The sequence below is a fragment of the Pipra filicauda genome, unplaced genomic scaffold (assembly GCF_003945595.2).
Source record: "Pipra filicauda isolate LSUMZ 115617 unplaced genomic scaffold, ASM394559v2 scaffold36_size6622888_pilon, whole genome shotgun sequence".
Lineage (NCBI taxonomy): Eukaryota > Metazoa > Chordata > Aves > Passeriformes > Pipridae > Pipra > Pipra filicauda.
The window spans coordinates 4,740,400-4,761,006 of NW_024104498.1; the positions used below are offsets into that span (position 1 = coordinate 4,740,400).

The window sequence follows — 20,607 nt, forward strand, 5'->3', positions numbered from 1 at the left end:
TGGGCATGAGATACTGAAGACATCCTAACCCAAAGTTTAGGATTGTTAACACTTTGTTTTGGTGTGTTTTGATATTCCTAGTTTTACAAGTGAGAAAAACGAGGGATGACACTTAGCAGTTTAAAAATGTAGGTGATAATTAATGCTATTTTTTTTTATTTGAGGAGTAGGAGGAAGTGTCACAAGTATGAAGATTCCCAGGATTCAGTAATTCATTGCTTTGTTTTGCTGTATTTTGGACCAAAGCGAAAAACTAGGTTCTTTGTCAAAAAGGTGTCTTAAATTTACATTGTTGCACAGGTTCATGCTATTTTAAAAATAATTTCTTAAGTTTTTTTTTTCTAGGAAAGCTGCATTACATAGCCTTCAATTATAGGAGACTTGTATTTTGGCTTTGAGTAGTATTTCTCTTGGATATCTTTTGAATATATATTTCTCAGACTGGGCCCTGGAAGAAGAAAACTCTCTTATTTTATTCTCTAGTGCCTTGTTAATCCAGGTGGTTGATAGATAGACGCTGCTCCTTTTATCCCTTCCTGGAACAATTAAAGAACGCAAAGATCCTTATTCAGGAAAAAGAAAATCACCCTGAAATCAGAAGAGGTGACTTAGTACCTTCCCAGCTGTCCATTAAAGGAAGAAATGTGTGGAGTTATTGCTAAATGCAGTGCCGAGGTGTTCCTTGTGCTGTTGTGCTGTTTTGAGGTGTTGTTTGTGACATTGACCTGGAAATTGAAGGGAATTATTTCCGTTCTTGGTAGTTGTGAACTGAACTTACAAATCGGGCCCACAGAACACGCCACGTATCTCGCAGTCCGTTGAACAGTTGGGAAGCTTCACCAAAACAACATCAACACTGCAAACCTGGGAAGGCTTTGAATTGAGAAATGCTGGTTTTTGAGATGCACAAGGCTTTTTAATGGGAGATAGTGCCAGTTTGTTTTTAGCTTGGGTGCCTTGACTAGGACCTGATGTGACTTGTAGGAGCAAATCTTTCCATGCTGGCAGGTATTTGGTGTGATGGAGTCTTTGAGGAGTTTTTCAGCTAAAGTTAAGAAGATTTCTACCCATCCTGTCTGAGATGCCCTCCAGCCTTTGAGGAGAACCCCTCATCCCCTCTCCCCTTTTGTCTTTAATTTGATGTTTTGTAAATGTGGTAAACAACTGGAAATAAATGGATATGTTGGACAAATGTAATAAACGGGACAAACTCAGTGTTTCTGTCTTTAATATCAATAATACAGTATTTCTTTAAACATCCCTAGGTGAGAGTGTGGATGTGGTAAAAAGGGCCTTCTGAGATGCAGAATGATACTCCATTTCCTCTGATCCAGCCTGTAGCTTGACAAGTATTTCCTTTGGGGCCACTTCTGATTTAAGTAGCCCAGTTGTTTCCAAGCCTGTAACATGCCCTCAGCTGTGCCAGTGCAACAGTGTGCACAGCTGCAGGGAGCGTTCAGAATTAAATTCACATTTCTTTGTTTGCCGTACATTTGCACAAGTTTGTGGTTGGGAGAGGCTAAGCTACTCTAGTGTTGAGGGGAAAAAAAAAAAAGTCCTTATCAAACTGTGACTGCAACAGTTAATCATGGTACTGACCTTTTAGGCCTTCAAAAATCTGGTCCTTTGCTGTGCTTTGCTTATAGTTCCGACGTACATACGATTAATGTTTTCACTTTTTTATGAGTTACGTAAGAATGTAAAAATTACTGTACTTGGTCACATTAAAGATCCCTCTCACCCAGTATCCTGCCTCTCCCAGCTGCCAAAAGCAGATGCTTGGAGAAGAGTATAGTGTGTATTGAGGAAATGCCTCTCCCAGCCTCCAGTAATTTGTGGCTCACAGGTTTCCGGAACTAGAGGTGATGTTTGTTTTTAGAGCCCCCAGTGTGTTTTTTCTTCTGTGAATTTGTCCAATCAGTATTTGAAGCCGTGTATGCTTGTAGCATCCACAACATCCTGTGGCCGAGTTGCAAGGCTCAAACACATTTTGTGTGGAAAAAACACTTATTTTTGTTTGTTTTTAAACTTTCTGCCCGCTTGGTTTCATGCCTTGTTTGTTATTTCTTATGTTGGAAGAGGCAGTGAAAAAGAGAATCCATGTTATTCTGCATGGCTTGTGGGTTGATGACTTTTTCTTTCATTTACCATCCCTTGTTTGTGACTATTCCAGGGGAGTTTTAGAAAGAAGTGGCTCCATTCCTTTCATTGCCCTTGCTGTGTTATTTGCATCTCCTGCTAATGTGTTCCTGATTGGAGACAGTGATGCAGGAATTGGAGGAACAGGGCTGAGTTACAATAAGCAGGACTGGCTACAGTATTTCAGTGTATGCCACCTTGTAAACTTCCAGAGTATATTGGGTTTTATTCTTTAATCTTCTGCCTGCTTTTTCTTGATGGTCGTTAAGCAGTGAGTTGGCACTTCTGTGGAACTATGATAATTCCACAATCACTCTTTTAAGAGGTAATAACTAGTTCAGAATTTGTCATTGTCTATGTAAATTTAGGGTTTTTTTTAATACTGTTCCTCACTTTATATTTATCTACATTTAATCTTATCTGATACTTTACAGCCCACTTGAACAGTATCATTAAGGTCTTCTTTAGATCTTTGGCCATTGCTTTTGCAACCTTGAATAACTTTAAGCATTGTCAGCAAACTCTGACAAAAAAAGTGTTAAGCCTTGTCACTAGATTTTGCTTTAAAACATGCAAGGTGTTGATCCCAGAAAAGATCCTTGTGGGGCCCCACTGGTGACCCTTCTTTTTTGGGGGAAAAAGACCCGTTGTTCCAACTTATTTCCTGTTAATCAGTTATTAACTCATAATTGAATTGTCCTTCTTATCTTGTGACAGTTCAGTTTCATTGAGCGACGGTGTCTTTGTCAAACACAGCCCACTTGGATTTCTGGAAAAGATCAGCTTAATCATCAAATGTTTGCTGACTACACTGAAGGAGAAAAATGGGAAGTTGAGGTGAAAGTGGTCGTTTCTTATGAATGTCAGCCCCCCTCATCCAGGGACGTATTTCAAGCATTAGGCTGTTTCCATTTCATGCTTACGTAATTAGTTTGAGACATTGTGATATTTATAGTGAAAGACTTCACATGGATCATAGCCAATATTTGTTGGGTGTGCTTTTATTTACATTTTTGTACTTCAGGTGGAAGACAAAGTTCTCATAGAAAAGAGTCTTCACTTTCTAGAAGAGTTGACTATAGTGTACATGGTTATGGTAGGTCTAGAGGGGGTAGGTAGAGGAAGCAGTTGCTGTTTGCTACTATCAAGCAAGGACTCAGGCTTTAAATGAGGTAGATCTTCATGCAAAAGGCAATGCATGTATTTTTTATTTTTTTTCCCCCCAAAGGATGTAATAGATGCAAAAATCATTCGGAGGAGGCGATTAGGAGCGAAGATAATTAAATAGGCAGATGGAATCCACCTGAGGAAAACACCTGAGATTAACTACCAATTAGGAGAATGCTGGCATTGGGCAAATGCATGATGCTTCCCTTTCCTTGTCTATAGGGAGTGTCTTTGCTATTTTTACAAATTTTTTTTGCATGAAGAGTGGGTGTTAACCTGTCCCTAACAAATCTAAATCCTATCTTCTTCTGAATGCAGGGGGAGAATAAACAGATAGGAGAGCTGAAGTATAGTGACAGGTCTAGGGGGATGAAGGCTGAGAATCCAAAGAGTAAAAATAGAGAATAGTGAGCACTGAGTATCCCTGAATGTCATTTCCTGCTCTAAAGGCATGCAGGGAGCTAGTCAGTGGTACCCAGGGGTGCCTTGCTCAGAGATGTGACAAGGTGAGGGAACAGAAACAGACCTCATGCTTGTCAGCATTTTCCCCTCACTTCCTGCAGCTTCCTGCTCCTCTTGCTGTGGATGGCCAGGAAAAGATTTATGAGTAAATTCCATGACTTTGTGGTTTTGTTGGTTAATAAGAGGTGAAGGGGGAAACAGTAGCGGAATCTCAACAAGCAGTCCAAGGGCCTGGTAGAGGGACTGCAAGTTGTAGAGGGAGGATTTTGGGTTGGATGGACCATTTGTCATATATGAAGTTTAACTCAGCTGCTGTTGCTTAAGAGCTGGACTGAAATGTTGCCAAACCTGGAGGCTCCCCTGCTGCATTTCTGTTTGTTGTATGGGAAATGTTCAGCTGATGCCAACAGACTATCTCCAGTTGTAAATTTTGATGTGCCTGAAGAAGGGAGATCTATGTTCCCCAGACAGTACATTTAGTAATTTCTGCACTGGATAGAAAGTGTTTCCTGAGCTTTGAACAAGGTAACTCACTGACTAACAATTAAATCACTTAACAATTACAGTCCCTTGGAACTGTAGTGCTACAAATTTTCTGAGAGTAGCAAAAGTATTCCTTTTTCTCCACCTGAGTTTGAAACTTTGTAGATCTACGTGTCCCCAAACCAAAATAGGTTGCTGAGGTTATGCAGTGTGATTTCCCCACGTGTGCCCTTTGTGGAGCTTTCGTGAAAAATAAATTAAAACATCTCTCTTAGAAATTGATCTGATCTTAGCCTTAGATCATGGTGTGTCTGTCACCTCCTCTGAAAGCTCTGCCAATGTTTAATTATTCCCGCAGTTAGAAAACTAAACGACATCTTATTTCAACACGTGTTTTGCCTAATGTCCAACTTTCAGCTGTGGAATATGCCTATGCTAGCACAGGCAGTAAAAATTCTCTACTATCTGATCTCTTTTCCAGGTAGAAGTATTTGAAATGTAAAAGCAAGCTTTGCTTGGAACAGAAGACACGGAGTCCTTTTGCTTCTAGAACTTTGTGCTTTCTCACCCCGATTGCTCTTGGAGTGTGTGCCAAAAATAGGTAGTTTTCTGGCAGCAATCTGGAATAGTGTGATCACAGACAGGGTTGCTTCTACACTACTGTTTGGTACTTGTCTTTTTACAGTTTGGGGGATTGCATTACCACACCTGGGTGTGTCATCTAAGAGAGGGTTTTGTAACATTATGCATATGTGGATATTTCTACTCCATACAAATCATGCAAATCGGTCCAAAAGTACTTATAAGCAATAGGTTAGAAAGCTTATTCCACCTTTCAAGTTGCCATTATATATATATATTTTTTTTTTTTCTTTTTTTTTTTTTTTTTTTAAATTCTTGGAAGGAATAGCAAAGGATCTTTTCCACTGACTTCTCACCCTGTTCCCTTTCTTTTTCTGGAAAACAGTCAGTGACCAGCAGGGAGAAACTGGCCAAACCCCAGAGTGCTACTCAGATTTATTTTGTCTCCACAGCTGCAAAGAAGCTGTTCCTATGCTTTCCTTGCTGCGTGGCAAGCCTGGAAACTGAAGAGATCTTTCTTTTTTCCTAATCAGAACTTCTGTACTTCAAGTATAATAAGCATTTTCTCTTTTTTTTCTCTTCTCTCCAGGTGCCATCAGTGCTAGTAAAGACAGTACCACTGGTGTGATGAGCCCTGTGTGTAGACTGCAGAACAGTTTGGTGTTCTTTGGTTATTTCTACTATGAGTCTTCCCTTTTGTTTGATAGGTGAAGAAGAAAGCTTTTGTATTTCAGCTGGCACTTTGCTTCTGAGTTTTCTCTACAGCTCTGTCTCTCAGGTTGCTGAACAGAGCTGCGTTGCAGCTACCCAGCCATGGACCCCGAGTCCTGCAACACTCAAACATGTTTCTTACAACTTCATATCAAAATCTACAAGCTGGGATGAAACTTAATCTGAAGAAGATAGAAGTTTATTTCAAAATATAAGTAAATAAACAGAATAAAATGGGCTTGTTTCTAGCAATGCAGATCACATTTGCAATCAAGTGTAGGTTTTACTGTTCACAGTTACAGATTCCATAAAAGCAAGTATAGATTAATCATAGCCAAATACATTCTGTAAACATCATTGCCCCTTCTTATCAAGGGAGGGATGAAGTGCTGAGTTCTAGAAGATCAGGAAATATCTGTTCACGTAGGTGCTTCTGGCTACCTGTTTTGGGACATGGCTGTTGTTGTTGAGGGCTGATTTTAGGGTAATTGTGTCCTGTGCCTGTTTTGTCAAGGGAGCTAAAGCAACATCTGACTTCTTTATTAGCCATAGTTTTGCCTCTCTGAGTCCTGATCGGGCAGCAATGGCTCCTGGCAGCCTGTTTCTCTGAGTTCACTTGTTTGTTCATACTAATGTTTAGAAGTGTGGGGGACTGAAAAAGTGACAGAGGGAAAGAGTCATCTAAAAGCAGGCAAAGGGGAATAGAGTCAAGTGATCAATTCTGCAATGTGCTTATTAGATAATAACAGAATTGAGCCAAAAGATTAATCTAGAAGCAGACAAAAGGGACATAGAGTCAAGTGACTGATTCTGTAATGGGCTTGTTAGATAAGAGCGAAGTGGCACCAAAAGGCTGATGGCACTTCTCTGGCCTGATAGAATAGAAACATCTCTTTAAGTTGGATATTAATGGACAAAACTCTTTTGTGTAAATCAATAAGTAGGTAGGCATTGCATCAGCAGCTTAGATGATTCAGTTGGCCCATGTGAGATTTCGATTTCCCATCACAAGTGAAGAGTAAGAGCAAATATTTTGTATTAGTCACATAAATTTCATATCTTCCATGTTAGAATAGCTAAGCAGGCAGTGGAGAGACACAGTGCACTGCATTTCTTGTCCAGAAGCAGTACAGAAGTGAAAGAGCCAAGAGAAGTCTTCTGTCAGCTTTGGTGCTTGTAAGAAGTGCAGTGGATTATTGTAGATATAATAGGCATTTATTTAAAATAAAAGTTTTTTTTTTAAAGTCTTCTTTAATTTTTATTCATGGAAACTGAGCAGCTGAAGCTAAGGAAGCAGTGAAGACCACCAGGTTAGTGAACTATTTGAGACTAAAACAAAATGCTTCATCACTCAGCAAGACCTTGTTCCTCAAAAACCACAGCAGATAAATGGACAGGTCATATAGTCTCAATGATTTCATTTCCACATCAAATAGTGATGTGCTGTGGTCAGTGTATTTTTGTAGTGCTGTAGTACTATTTGAAGCCTGGTGAAAATGCTGCTCTTTGGAGGAAGAAGCAGAGTCCATGGACACTCCAAAAACTTCTACCTTTTTGCACCTGTTTCAGGTGAGGAAAATGCACTTTTTTTTTTGGTATCATGATAGATGTCACTCTTGGACATAGGAAATTGATGCTCTGTGATATCTCGCTGTAGTAGAAAGGTCTGAAGGCTTTGTTTGGTGTGTAATTAAGTACCTCTGTCTTTGAAATCAGCTTTAAAAAGGCTTTTTTTTAATTTTTTTTTTTACTTGTTCTTCCTCTAAGCTGTGTTTATTGTGAGTTATTCTATCTAACTTACAGCTTAGCTCCCACAAACCCTAAATCTAGCGATCTATCAGAAGTTATTTTCAAATGTTCTATTATAAATACACATTACAGTGCAACGAGGAAAGAGGATTCAAGACTGAAAACCCAGCAATGATTTGAGGATCTAGCTGTCTGGCTTGTCCTTTTTTTGCTATTTGAAATTGCTCTGGTGTTAAGGGTGGTCCATTATGTACATGGAAAATAGGATGGTGCTGTGTTTCTTTCCGGGGAAAAAAATCATATCTTTGCCATTGGAACTCCATCATAAATATTTTCTCTTTCTGTTGTACGTATAGTAAATACTTTAACAATAAAAAATGTTCCAAAGCCTTTTAGTTGGTCTGGATTTTCATGAATGCAAGACAGCACTTCAAAACATTCCGTCTACCTTTTTAAATTTCCAGAAGCAGGTGGCACTGTTGAGGTTGGACTGTGGGGAGTGTAGTTATAGGAATTTTTGAAATATAATTTCTGATTCAATTTCAGTTCACACATCTTTTTATCTGTGTGTACAAGAAGATTTTCTCTAGTGTTTTTTGTTACGTGGTGTGACAAGCAGTCCACCATAAACATTTTCAGCAGTATCAGAGCCAAAATAAGTTATTTAACTAATTAATTGAGTGCCACTTGGATATTTTTTTTTCTTGGCCTTTACTGCATCATGCTGTATTATGAAACTCTTGTTGTAGGTGCTTGACATCTCAGCTTATTCTGCTAATAGTAAAAATACTCAACAATAGTCAGAATAAGAAGCACTTCTGGAGTGCAGATTCCATGAACTGCACGTTGTGCAAACACCCATCAATCCATTCAAGGCAGTAAAGTTTTTGCTTGCAAGAGGCTCATTCTGCTAACCCTAACTTCTTGCAGTGACTGGGAGCTGTCTTGTGGAAATAAGCTCAGTGTACACTGTGTGCATTTATCACTTGGATACGTTAGCTGCCAGCACAACAGGATTGAAAAACAAGTAGCAGATTCTGTAGGTCCTGCCATCCCTGTTGATTTTTCCCTTATTGGATTTGATGGAAGAGTTCACAGACCAGGTTGTCTTTCATGACTGAAGAGGAAGTACAGAAAGGTTACAGTGATAAACAAGTGCTGGCCTGAAGCAAAGGGAAAGCAGTTTTGCTAAAGACTAAATTATGCGTGCAGTTAAACTAAGATTTGAGACACTTTGCTGTGTTTTCTTAATCCAAGCAAACAAAAACTAAGTGCAAAAGGAAATCCACTGAGGAGTGAGGGGAATTCAGTGCTGTCTGTTGGATAAAAACTTGAGAAAACACTGTAGCTGTATTTCAGGAAGCTTGAAGACTTTTATGAAATGTAGTGTTTGTCAGATTGATTAACTAGTGCTCAAGCATGTTCTCCTTTTACCCTTTGAAAATACAGCTGTCACGTTTTGAGCTCAACAAGAACGATTTAAAAAACCTAGTTCTCTAATATATTGGTTTTCCAATATGCCTTTCTGGTACTTTGTATAATCAGAACTTGGTGCTGCTGCTTGTGCATGCTGTCTCCATCACTTTCAGAGTCATACACATGCAGAAGGACTGCACAAACACCTGAATTAGACTCTACAAATGGTTTCAGTGTGGTTCTGTGTTTCTAGGAGGACTGTCTTCTGTGTTGATTTCTTTTAGCAGGGCCTGTTGGGATAGGACAAGGGGAAATGGTTTTAAACTGAAGGAGGGTTGATTTAATTAGATATAAGAAAGAAATTTTTTACGATGAGGGTGGTGACACACTGGAACAGGCTCAGAGAGGTGGTGGATGCCTCATCCCTGGAATTGTTCAAGGTCAGGTTGGATGGGGCTCTGAACAACCTGATTTAAAGATGTTCCTGCCCATGGCAGGGGGGTTGGATGAAATGACCTTAAAGGTCCCTTCCAACCCAAACCATTCTATGATTCTGTTATTTCAGGTTATTCCAGGTATTAAACTTGGGGTTTGCTTCTTTTTGCACTGAAGAGCATACAGCTCACAATCATCAAATTGCATTTCTCTGCACTCTTTCTTAAAGTACAATTTGTCATTACAAAGCAAGTACACAAATGGACAAAAGTGCATAGATACCTTTGTCCTTCATGGGGCTTTCAGAGGATCCAACTTCACTAATGCAAGCAAAGTGTTAAACTCCAGGAAAGGCAAAACTGGAAAAGAGTGTGTAATGGAGATTTGTGGTGCTACTTAGGGGAAAAATGCAGTGATAGGTGGTGAAATAATTTCATGTCTTGCCTTGTTTTTTTTTTTTTTATGTTTGTTCTGTTAATCTGGTAGTTGCACGTCCTCTGTTCACTGAGGACAAACTAAGAGGAACAGTTCTTATGATTGTATCTTTTGTCCAGTTTTATTGTAAAGAAGCTTTTGTAGTGCCCCAGAGCAAGGCAATGTCATCTCAAAAATGGAATAACTAGTAATTCTAGTAATTGAAACAGGTTTATTAGTTACTAAAATCACACCATTCAATCTTTAGTGTATTTACAAGCACTTTATTATCATAAAAATAACATTTCAAGATGGAGCCCTAGAAAAGACCTTTAAAAGGAAACGAGGTGGTCAGAACTGATGTCAAGTGTTCTGGACAGCACCAGGAGACCAGAGAACAAATGAATAAATTATAATCACTGTTTTAGAGAAAGCTTATAAATGAGTCATGTGGTTACTGCAGTGACTGGAGGCATTTAGATGTCTAAACATTCAGGCATAGATGGATGCAGTGACACGTTAGTAGTAACTATGTCCTTCTCTCTTTTGTTAATTGACTTAAATTGGACCTGTCCAATGTGAAGATGGCAAAAAATACACGGTGCCTGAAAGTTAAATTATGCATTTCAGTGAGTTACTCATATTTTCTGACATTTGCATTAACCCCCAGTTTTAGGACAGAGGAGGATCTGTTTACAGTGTTGATTTGCCAGTTTAGCAGACACTTGAGCAGAAGTGTCTGCTGACTCCAGTCTTTCAGTTCGAGCTCCAGGCACGGTGGTGTTCATAAACCCAACAGTTGGGCATTGTTTCTGTTCTCGGGGCACAAGGGAAGAAATGCATGTCTTGTCCTTGAAAAAAATTTGGCTTTTGTTTCTTTGTGATGGAATTGTATTATGCTGCTTGGTGCGGAGAAGGTTTTGTGCCAGATTGTAGAGTCTCCATTTCTTTGTGCAGCCACTGATAAGAATTGTGAATTAGTTTATCTTTGCTGTTTAATGGGATTTCTGTTAAGAAAAGCTAAGGACTGAGCAGTTGTTGGATTTCCTAAGGTTGACTTAATTTTGTGCAGCTCTAAAGCCATTTGTAGTTTTATTTACGGTTTTATCATAAAATGATAATTTTTTTTTTGTTCCATATATGCAGATCTGCTATTGAGTTTGAGTGAAAACTTGTTCTCAGGGAAGATTTGTTCACATAAGTGCTTCTTATTTTTTGCTCTGAATCGATCTGCTTTTCTCATTTGTGGTAGGAAGTGAGAAGGTTGCAAATGGTTCATGGAAACAAAAATATTGATGCCACAGGATTGGAACTTGCACTCTCACAAACAAAACAAAGTATTTATTTTTTTTTTATACTGCAAATGAAGGTCTTTCATTACTACTACTATTCAGGTCATAGCTGTGATACATAAAAGCATCCTGGGCAAAAAAATTAGTGTGGATGAAGTGGATCCTTGTAGTGCTTTTTGGTTTCATACTTTGTGAAATGAGTGCAGTTTGAGTGAGCTTTAAAAATCACAATTGAGTCTTAAAATTGTATTATGTGTCAGTAAGTAGTCATTGAATGTTGAATTAGAAAAGCCCCTTGAAGTCACCTGAGTAGTTCTTTGCCAAAGTGGAGTTACCTTTTTCTTTTCTTTGTAGGCAGCTTGATTTGAAACAAAGCCTTGGAACAGCAGTTGGGGGTGGATTTCTTTCCTCCAGCCCCATTAGTCTTGTGACAATTTTTTTTTTTTAAGTGCTATATCTCACAGTGGACCAATAGAGACTTTTATTTGGGATTGTACTTCAAACTTAATGATTCTTAACATTTTTCTTTGGAAAGTGCTCTTTTCAAAACAAGATTAGAACTCTGCATTACTAGGAAATAAGTAATTTTTATACAGTATGCAAATTTTAATACACTGTTATTGTTCACTTGCCAAAGTTGTATTTTCAGCTTTTTCAGTATTTTAGTTTTAAATATATTTTATTTGTGCCTTAGACATAGAAAATTCTATATTGTTTTGTGCTGAGAGTCAAATGGTAATGCAGATAACTTCTCAGTTTTTGAAATTTGACTGGGAGATTCCGGTCTGTAATCCATAAAATCAGGTGAAACGCTCTTCCACGTCTATTGCTATGAAGCAATTGTTTGTTTATATAAATTGAATGAACTTTTAACTTATTGCTAGGTCTTGTTCATTTCCTCCCTAGGAAAAAAACCCGTGGGAGTTTACATTCCTAATGAAAATTACTTGATTGTGACTTTGTTTGTGGGCATTAAACAGAATTTACATAGGTTTAAGTAGGTATTTTATGTTGTTTTGCTCTTTCTCTGTGAATGAGACAGGAGACCATGTGCATAAAAATAAATATGTTTGGAGATCTGAGAGCTCACTCATTGGGAAAAACAAAAAAAGAGAAGCATCAGTGTTGCAGGGAATCAAGGTGCCCTGCAGAATGCTCTGGTAATTCTTTTTATAGCCAATATGAAATCAGAGGTCTCTTTACCTGCACAGCTTAAAATACAGCTGTTTCTGCTCCTTGCCTGGTTCCATAAGCAGTTCTCATTCTAGTCTGTGTCACAGCATAATTGTAATAAAAGCTGTTAAATTCAGTGTTTTCTGTGTAATGGATATCTCAATAAATCTTTAAGAAACTCAGAAATGAGAAAAGTTTTGGTTTGCTGCCGCTGGGGATTGTGGTCTTTAGCAAATCTAAACATCCACCTCTGTTTAACTGCGTAAAGTCTAATAGACAAGAGTAGAGAAGATAAATGAGTATTCGATAATGCACAGGATGCTCAAGAGAACTTGCAGTAATAGTAGTCAGTGGTGGTAGGAATATCACATGCTTGGCACATCTTCTGAGTTTATTGACAGAAAATCTTCAAAGAGAAGGTGTTATTGATGTCTTATAAACCCAAATTTTATTACAAATCACATTTTTTGGGGGGGGGGTCATATTTCTGTTAATCCTTACAGCAGAGGAGTAAGGGTGGTGAAATACAGAGTTGTTTCTGTTTTGTTTTATCTGGCCAGAAGTTAATTTCCCTGCTCTATACATCCTTTTAATGTTTGCAATACTCATGGTAGAAGACCAGTGATAAAGGAATGATGTGGCCTTTAATGTGCAGTGTCTTTGTTCAGACTGGTTTTGTTGTCAGTGCAACTACTGAGCAACGTGTGGGGCTTTGAGTCTTGATATATTGATAGTGGTTTCTTTGAGCTTCTGAGAAATTTTGATACAGACTTTAGAGGCTCTGTTGCTCTTTCTTCTGTTGATAAAATTCATTTGGCTTTAGGCATTTACAATCTGAATTCAAGAATTACTCTGCCCCTTTGTCTGTTTAGGGAGATCCTGAATACTTTGTTTAAGCCATTGTGGTGTTGTGTTTTCATATAAGGACCAAACATTCAAGCTGATATAATTTAATCATCAATTACCTTGTCTTCTAGACTGTGGTTCCATTAGGAATAAAATGATTCTGCATCTCCATGGCCCTCAGAAAGGGGCTAATAAGGTACACAGTTGTAAATATTTACTTTTTCTTTTTAACAAGCTTTTTAATGTGTTCCTGCAGCTGGGATACTTCACAACAAAGTTAACAACACCAACTTCCCTGGTGAAACATTAAATCCTCTCAGTCATTAGTTCCAATCAAACATTCCTTGGAGTTGTTTCCTGAAGTGCTGTGATGTAAAAAAAGAATATTCTCATTGGAAGAACAAGGTGTATCAGATAGTATAGGCTTCTGATATTGGAAGGAAACATTCCTTTTTTTCTTGTTTGTTTGCTTTTAACTGTGGGATTTTTTTTTTTAATACAGAAAGTTTTAAACTTGTAACTTTTCTGTCACCTGTGTTATAACCTCAGGTGAGTGCACAGAGGTATTCAGAATGGTAAATGTGTGCATGATGTGCTGAAAACCATCACTGTGGCCAATCACACTTGGCTTTGCAGTCATTTTGAAAGCTTAATATTGACACTAAGTTAAGTTTATATATTTACCTTTGTAGCAATGTTGAGATTTATTGCAAAGTTCTTCAAATAAGTCTACTGAAGAGAAAAATACTGTAGAACTCTTCTGTCTTTAAAAATGATGACACTTTTGTATAATGTAATACAGTCTGTAAAGCTTTTCTCTCTTGTTGGTGTCGTAAACCAATATATTCTAGCCCCTAAGAGCCTGTGTTGATTTAATGTAATTTTCCTTGATTCTGCTGTCTCTGACATTTTTTTAGGGTGCTGCTGGCGAGTACATGGAGTCAAGCAGAAACAGTTAAAAAGAGTCTTAGTTGCAAATACTTATTCAACCTACAATTTTGGTCACATTGGGGCTCACCTCAACTTCCTGGTGAACTGCTGGCCCTCTTCCCTAAATATGTAATGTCCAGACTAGAAAGTTAAAGCAAATTTCAGTGCTAAACACTAAACATAAACACTATGATTCCATTGTGCTAATTGCAACTTATATAGGTAGATATTTGGTTTTTGATCTGTTCTCTAGGCCTTTAATTTTCTTTTTTTCAGTGTGTTTTAGAGTATATTACAGCAAGCCTAATGACAGGATCAGATTTATCTTTCATTGAGGGCATGAAAGATAAGGTTATATAAAGTGATGAGGAAAGGCTGAGAAGAAAAAGAATGCTTCTCAGATATGCACACAGCCCTGACACAATAGGCTTTTATCTTTTAAAGGACAAACAGTATTGTGTTAAAAAATAGAAAATGCAGCTTTCAGTGTTGACTGTTTTTATTACTTTCAAAAAATTGAGAAAATATCAAGCTACCCTCGAGTTACATTGCTCATTAGTTATCTTCCTTACAAGATGGGCTCATAATAGTGGATCCTTTGCCAATTCATTGTAGTTAAATTGTCATTATTCCTTCAGACAGTTTGCTAGAATTCATTTCCAGATGACCTGAGGTTGTTATGCTCATTAGGCTTAAAAAAAAAAAAGATTTCTCATTTTTCTCATTAATGGATTAGTTGTTCATAGAAAACTTTTGTGTAGATTCCCCACCCCATGGCTAACAGTTTAACATGTTTTGACCTGCAGTCATGAATATTTGTTAGTCACAGCTGAGTATTTTTGCTTCTCACAGAGATCACTAGGAAGTATATATTTTTAAGTTAGTTATAACACAGTTACATGTAAGGAAGTGTCCTTTGGATGATATTACATCTCAAATGTAGGCCATAAAGACAGGGCTTAAGAAGTTTTCTCCTAACACTGATCTGTTGCTGATGTATCAGTCCCACTGGGTGATACTTCACTTGGCAGTCCAAGGAAAACACATCCATGCTTGCAGTATTCACCTGCCATTTGTAGATAAAGGACCTGTGCTGTGCTGCTCTCCTGCAGCACCATTAAATGAACAATGGGGAAACAAAAGAGCCTCTGAAAACCTTTGTCATGGTATACGGGCTTGTTCTTTTATTTCCTGCTTGAATTGCATGGAAGACTTTCCTTGTGCAGTGGAATGGAAAAAATGACTGAGAAGGTTCCCTGTAGCTGTATTTTGAAATTACCAGATCAAGAATTTAATATGGGATATTAATGTGATCTTGCACGTCAGGAGCCACGTTTGGTTTCTTGTCTTTTTGTCAGCAGCTATTGTTGCAACCTGTCTGGTTCTCCATCTAGCTGAGTGTGATAATCCCAATGGGAGATTTCAGGCAAGAGAAACACATTCATGTGTTATTCCAGTACCACAACTATTTTAACACTTCTTCTGTTCAAGTGTGGTGAGTGACCAAGTTGAAAAATGCAGACTCTTGCTGTTCAGGAAAAGCTTTGGCCGTTTTTCTTCATATCCTGCTATTTCAAGTTACGTGAGCAAATTTTTATGCACCTTGGTAGGGACTGATAGGAATAATCTTTGCCCAGCAAACCAAGATTGTGACTCTTTTATCTTCAGCCCTAAGCTTTGCAGGATTCAGCTGGCTGCTTGAACCTGATTTTTAACTTGTGGCAAAAGCCACAAGCCCAAAGTAAATTAAGTTCTTTATCACCTTTGAAAAGAAATTAATGGAGGGAGGCTCACGGTCCTTTTCACACGGTGTGAGCAAAGTGTTTGTTATGTGCTTACTAATGCTTTAATCTCTAAAGCTGTAAGGATTTTTTCTTTGAAAAATGGAAGTGGAGTCCTTAAAATTATGGCAGTCCATGCTATGTAATCTATTCTCCAACCACTTGCTCTGGTAGTCTAATTTAGTAGTTTGAAAGCTTGTAAGCAAGATTCTATTACTGCAAAGAGTTTCTTTATTCAGCAATTTGGAATGTTGTGTAAGATTTTTGTGTTCTTTGCATGCATTGCTTTGGGGCAAGGACGAGGAAAAATCTCTTCCTCTAGGTTTTTTTTTCCTTCCCTGTTTAAGAGTGGTAATGTAATCCACTGCTATTTCTATGCAATTCATCCATGAACTGCAATATCAAAGCTGGGTTTTGAAGGATGAGTGAAATAAATTGCAGTCTTGTGAAAGACAACTCTATTGTTTTCAAGCTAAAACTTTCCCTCCTCATTGTTCTGCTGACACAATATGGGCACAGCTCTTAGAAAATGAAATTTTAAACTGGCTGTGATGTACTTAGCATTTTTTAAAACAGAACGGTGTCTCAGAACAGTGCCCTTTTTTTTCCTTTTTTAATATGTATTTGAAAAGTGAGTTTAACAGTAAATAAACCTGCACAATACGATTGGAGTCCCTTTCTTCAACACACTCAACACCTACGTAGTCTTCTGAATATTGCCCAAGTGTTTATGTGCTTAACAAAAAAAGAGTTTATGAGGAAATTCCCATATGTACCAAATCTATCTTGTGTAGAAGACAGCCTGGATTCCTTGGTGATTGTGGGAAGCTGTTACCTTTCTACTGTTCCTTTCATATCTTTGTGGTACAAGGCCTGGTGGGAAGGAGTTGCCTAAGCTGGGGACAGCTGTTGAAAGAATTAATTTTGAATGAAATTCGTGGTTTTGAGAAGTAGCATATGCCACTGGGTTGAGCTGAAAGGTGTGTGTAGGCAGGGTGTTGTAGCTGAGCAGAAATTGTGGTAGGAGTAGATGTGCCCTTCAGTGTTGGTGCTCCACGTGCTCCTTCAGTTGGGGAACTTTTGATTACCAAATCTACAAAACTTGTGTACTGTAACTTAAGAAGACATATTAAGAATTTGTAATTATTTTTGCCAATAAAAAGAGACTCTGCATAGAGGGGAAGGGGAAAGGGTAGGGAAGTGGGCACATTCTTTGTCTGGTGGGGTATGTGAATGTCTATGGGTAGAGAGGGAAAGATGTAGAGTACAGAAATTGCTAGTAACATGACTTAGAGTACTTTTGTTACTGACTTTAGTGCCTTTCCTTACTCTGGTGCCCCAAGTGAATGAATGTTCTTATTCAGCTGCAGTTCACTGAGGAGGATTGGTGAGATGTATATTTGGGTGTGTTTGTGGGTGTGTTGAAGGGGAGGTGAATGTGCATCTGAGGGGGACAAACTAAAGCAACAAAACAAATAAAACCCCAAACACACTAACAAATACCCTCAATACCTTGAGCAAAGAAGTCCCAGTTAGAGCACTTATCTTCAAATTAATCTTAAAATTTTAGCTGCTGTTGAGTATTAATACAATAAGCTCAAAATTGTTTTTGTACAGTCTTCTTGGGTGCAGATGTATTTGGGGAGTGATGGGCAGCAGCCAGGTGGGCAGATGCCATTTCTAGTGGCACCAGCTCCTCTGTAACCACCCCCTGCCCTCTTCCTTCCCCTGTCCCAACTCAGCTGAACGTGGTAGAAGAGCAGCTACAGTTGCTGGATCAGCTCAACAAGCAGGACTGTGCTTCCCCTTCCTAAAGGGATCTACGTGAAGTGGTGGAGACAAGACAATCACAGCAATGGCCTGTGCAGGTTGAGAATGGGAAGAAAAATCTGACTTTTCTAGGGATTTATTGGAGCAGGCTGTGGGGTGACCAGTAGTGTCTTGGGCATGGGGCCTTTAAACATAGGTGAAGTTTCAGGGAAGTAGCTGGATCCTGAGGAATGCCAGGAACATTTGTTGGAATTGAAACATAAGGAGTGTGAGAGGGTAGGCTGGATGAGGTTTTTAAGTAATTTGTTTGTAACCTGGAGTTGGTTTTTTTTTTTTGTTTTCTTTTTTTGTCCTTTTTTAAGGTAGGATAATTTCAGACTGTCACAGGTGGGAAACACGTGCTACATTTTAGACAGTTTGGGCATTTAGGACATTCTATATTAAAAGTGTGTGTATGTTTCTGTATGTCTACTTACAGATGTGTATATATATGTAACCATGTTCTGCCATCCCAAATAGAAACAGCAAAGACTTTCTGCCCTTGTTCTCTGCAGCTTACAGAGGGGTGCTGGGGTACAGCTAATGTTGCAATTTAAAATGACTTACCTCACTCCCAAGTACAAACAGAAAGACAGGTCGCTGTCCCTTCAGCTCTCCAAATGACAGAAAAGCAGAAGTACAGGCTGCTGGAAATGAGGGAATTCAGTGCCTTTGTGGGAAAGGTCAGAGACAAATGAAAACGTGAGGCTCTTTGCTCCAAGATGCGTGTGAGGAACCATAAGATTAGACCAGTTTTCAGCTCGAGCAGTTTTCTCTACCCCAGGTCACTTGTTTCTGAGCCTCTCCCCACTCTTGCACCAACACAACTGCAGCTGTGTGGTGAACTGGGTAAGTGAAGTGACCTATTTTGTTACCCAGGTGTCTCTCTTGATCTGGTTTAGACACTGTGGCGACTGAAAGTCTGACTGTAACCAGAGGAAGAAATTGTATCTAGAGCAGCTTGGGAAAGATGCACCATTGAAGTCAACGTGGAGCAAAGCATTGCTGTCCCTCAAACAAATAACAAAGTTATTTACTGTTATGAGGTGCCAAAAGATTTCCTGATTAGAAGGAGGCAGGGTCTACGAAAGGTTGAGAATGAGTGACTCAGAGCTGAATGAGAATTCTGTTTTAAATCCCAAATCTGGTGTTTTTTTCCCCATGAAAAACCACTTTATTCATCTCCCTCTCCTCCCTTCCCTTCCCCTTGAGGTTTTTAAAGTGCATACTCCTGGTCTGGATTTGACAGTTTGATACAGAACACTGCAGACTGAATAGATTTGAATTAATGGCTTTAGAAATAGATTTAGACTGGAATCTGCAAATTTTAATTAAAAACTTCTACTGGTTTTTGATTTAAACATGATTTAAAACCATGTTAAATTGTGCGGTGACGTATCACGCAGGGGAAGTTTATTTTCTGCCTCAGATGAGATTTTTATGAGGATAAGCGTGGCTTGAAGTGCTGTATAGCTAATGAGAGGCATTTGAAATAAAATGGAGCAGTCCATTAAGACACGTGGAATGTTTCACACTGCTGCAGAGAAGGGAGAACTCGAGCGGTTCGTCTGTGTGGGCTGTAATGGAAAGTGTCACATCTTCAAATCCATGTCTGATAGCAACGCTCATAATTCTTCTTTGGGTGTGGAATGAGAGTTTGACACCTCCAGAACAATGAAATGCAGGAGGAAAGCACTGTGGTTGTGCTTCACACTGTTCTGCCTACGCTATTTTGATTGAAATTTTGCTCTGTGCTGTGAAAGGAATTCACGTGTGTGGGAGTGTTTCTGACAAATACATGTCTAATTTTGTTTGTAGTAATAACAAAGACATTGCACAAAAGGATGATCTCTATTCTAATTATTATTTAGTTATACATGTGGTCTTCGTAGAGCTGCAACTTATAATAGGAGTTTTAGGTTGCAATAGACATTGCAACAGTTTCTTTATAGGTACATTACTCGTAGACTAGATGGAAAAAATATTCAAGAAAATTGGAGAGAGTACTCTTTGCTTTAGCAGGAAATAGCTTTAACCAAAGCTGAACCTGTTTTCTTGGTAGCCTTTTTTCCTACATACTGTAAGAGAAGAGAACTGCTGTAGCATAATTGCTTTTCTCTGACTATTATTAATGATATTCCTTACAGCAGTAGTGTTCAAGGACCACAGCTGACTGGGGTGTTGTAATGTGTGTTCCACGCTGATATGGGGCACAAAAGAGGGGGATTTACAATGTTAATTTTTTTTTTCTTTGTTGGTATGTGGGGCGGGGCTTGTTTGTTTGTGGTTTTTAAAACATTCTCCTTTATGTTCTGGAGATTGTATGTTTCAGACAAGAGATCCTGAGCTGTCATTACCAAACCTCCACTTGTTTTTCTTTCTGCAGGAGATGATAACGGAGTCCACTCCGCTGCGTTGCAGGAAGCTCAGCAATCCTGACATCTTTTCATCTGCTGGGAAAACCAAGCTCCATCGTCAGCTGAGTCAAGATGACTGCAAGCTACGAAGAGGTAGTTTGGCAAGTTCTTTGTCAGGTATGCCATTTTGTAAAGATAGTATTTGTTGGTATTAAAGATGCAGCATTACTTGTTGGCATAGCAGTTGTAATAAAAGATACTGGTAAGTCACTTCTTTAAAAATTAGAGGTGACCTCTTGTTGGCAGAGCATACAAAACTTTACGTAAGAGGAAGATGTGGAAAAAATATTAGTAGAAAAGAGTGAAAAGGGAAGTCTGGATTTGGACTGAAATTCTGTGAAAAGTTAGAAGCTAAGATTTAATGGGCAAAGTTAAAAGAATGGAGTGGTGAAACTTTAGGCAACACAGTGATGCTTCCTTGCCCCTTTTAACATCAGCACTTGAATGTAAGCTGCCTACTTTGCCATATTGTTTCTTACTGGAAAGCTGACTCTTACATCAGGTTCAAATTACTATTTAGTTTCTTTTTGGCTTCAAAAGCACTGTGATTCAAAATAAAAACCTTGCTTACTGACTAGATGTTTTTTCAGTTTGTGTTGTTGGGTTTTTTCTTGTGAATGCAATATTCAGCCCTGTCAGAGACTTTAGTTTGTCAGCTCTAGAACCATGGAGTGAGCATAGGCTAGTGATTAGCCAAAAAAAGTGGACCAAGCTCAGTAGTTTTCTTTTTTATCAAAGGCTTTATTTGTGGGCGAGGGCATAGTTTTACAGTTGTTTAAAACTGATATCAAAGTTTGTGAT

The 20,607-nt window shown here is 38.6% G+C and overlaps 1 protein-coding gene across 3 annotated transcripts in view; it reads left to right on the top strand.

Moving 5' to 3' along the window:
- The window catches only part of MAST2 (microtubule associated serine/threonine kinase 2), a 188,986-nt gene that overhangs the window by 805 nt on the left and 167,574 nt on the right, over nt 1–20,607 (top strand). For all 3 annotated transcript variants that reach the window (XM_039384710.1, XM_027747082.2, XM_027747085.2), the window contains exon 2: nt 19,776–19,923. In XM_039384710.1, coding sequence (XP_039240644.1) covers nt 19,776–19,923 — 148 coding nt within the window. The remainder of the gene's footprint in view (nt 1–19,775; nt 19,924–20,607) is intronic.